At 37.8% G+C, this 1,498-nt stretch overlaps 1 protein-coding gene across 1 annotated transcript in view; it reads left to right on the top strand.

Annotated features, from left to right (window-relative positions):
* Positions 1–737: 737 nt before the first annotated feature.
* The window catches only part of LOC101853836 (tubulin alpha-1A chain), a gene marked incomplete in the record, with an annotated part of 6,127 nt that continues 5,366 nt past the window's right edge, over positions 738–1,498 (top strand). Inside the window, 1 exon segment of the mRNA XM_013091443.2 lies at positions 738–864. Within this exon segment, the coding sequence (XP_012946897.1) occupies positions 862–864 (3 nt within the window).

Consider the following 1,498-nt stretch of genomic DNA (forward strand, 5'->3'; position numbering starts at 1 on the left):
CCCGAGAGATTTACAGTTGTATTGTTCTGATTTTATTTATAATATTACATGTTTGAAATAATATGATTGACAACTTTATTCTTTCCTGTTTCGTTCACTAACTTCGCGTAGACTATTCAGAAAGTCACATAACGGTGGTCTGGGTCAAGATCCCTACATTGGGCTCTAGAATAAACGTTCAGAACTAGATCAAGATTAGCTCAATATTCTTTCCTGAACAGCTCTTTGCACTCATGTCTGAGCGTATTTTTCTCAGTTTCACTACCTCGAAATTATTACTTTTTCTTCAGAAAATGAAACAGTTTTATTGTTCGTGAAACTATAAGTATTGTGTCTTCAAATTGAGTAATGTAGACAGCATTCTAGAGATTTGTGTTTTAAATAAAGCTCAGTTTTAGTTATTCTGTAGAGTTAAATTCGTTTTCAGAGAAGAAGAGGGCATTCTGTGTCAAACAGGGGGGGGGGGGGGCGTTTCTTCTATGTTAGAAATGCTTAGCTTAGACTGTGTAAACAATAGTAAAATATATTGTTCTTCCTGCCTACCACCAACCTTCTGGTTTCACGCATAAGTGCAACAGTGTTTCCCTTTGCCATGTAGCTCTTGACAGTGTGTATATATATATATATAAGGTCGCTGGTCACAGATCACATTATCAACTCGGAGTCGCTGACGCTGCCCGATCGTTTGTTGACGGTCACTATGGAGAGGCGGGGCCAAGGCGAGGTATATATAAGCCCGGAGCACGTCAGCGCACGGACACATACAGACCTCACGTTGACACCTTTACGTCATTGTGAGCTGAAGTATCCTTCATTTTTTTAATTTAACGTTCAACCTCGTCGTATCCAGAACATATCATCATGGTGAGTAGAATAATAGCCTTTGCACTGATTGTTTAGTTTTTGTTGATATAATTTATATTTTTCTGAATGTTTGTGTGTGAGTGTGTGTGTTTGTGTGTGTACCTGCGCACATACGTGCGTGCGTTCGCGTGTTTATGTTTATGTATTTAGATATGTGTAGTTCATGCAAGTAAACAATCTATGTGCTTGTTTGTGAGAGGTTGACAGATGTATATTAGCGACAATGAGAAGAGAAAGAAAGAAAGAATAATAAACAATGGCGGCATCAAGCCAGAAAGCGAAGAAAAACTGCAGGAAAGACCTACAGGACGTTGAAATTCAAACCACTATAAAACAAATTCTCCAACTATAATCCAAGTCTATACTTTTTATACTCTACAAGAAAAAGGGAATATGAAAATACCGTCAGAGATATATTAAAATATAACTGAAAAATAGTAGAAGACAGACAGAAAGGTATACTCGTACAGTATCAGACATAGACAAAACATCCTTCACTCATACAAACGTATTCTCATATACACCCAAATACAGACATACGCACACGCACACGCATACATACATATACATACACAAGACACAAAACACACACACACACACACACACATACACACACACACACACAGAGAGAGAG

The sequence above is a fragment of the Aplysia californica genome, unplaced genomic scaffold (assembly GCF_000002075.1).
Source record: "Aplysia californica isolate F4 #8 unplaced genomic scaffold, AplCal3.0 scaffold00036, whole genome shotgun sequence".
In the NCBI taxonomy this organism is placed as follows: domain Eukaryota; kingdom Metazoa; phylum Mollusca; class Gastropoda; order Aplysiida; family Aplysiidae; genus Aplysia; species Aplysia californica.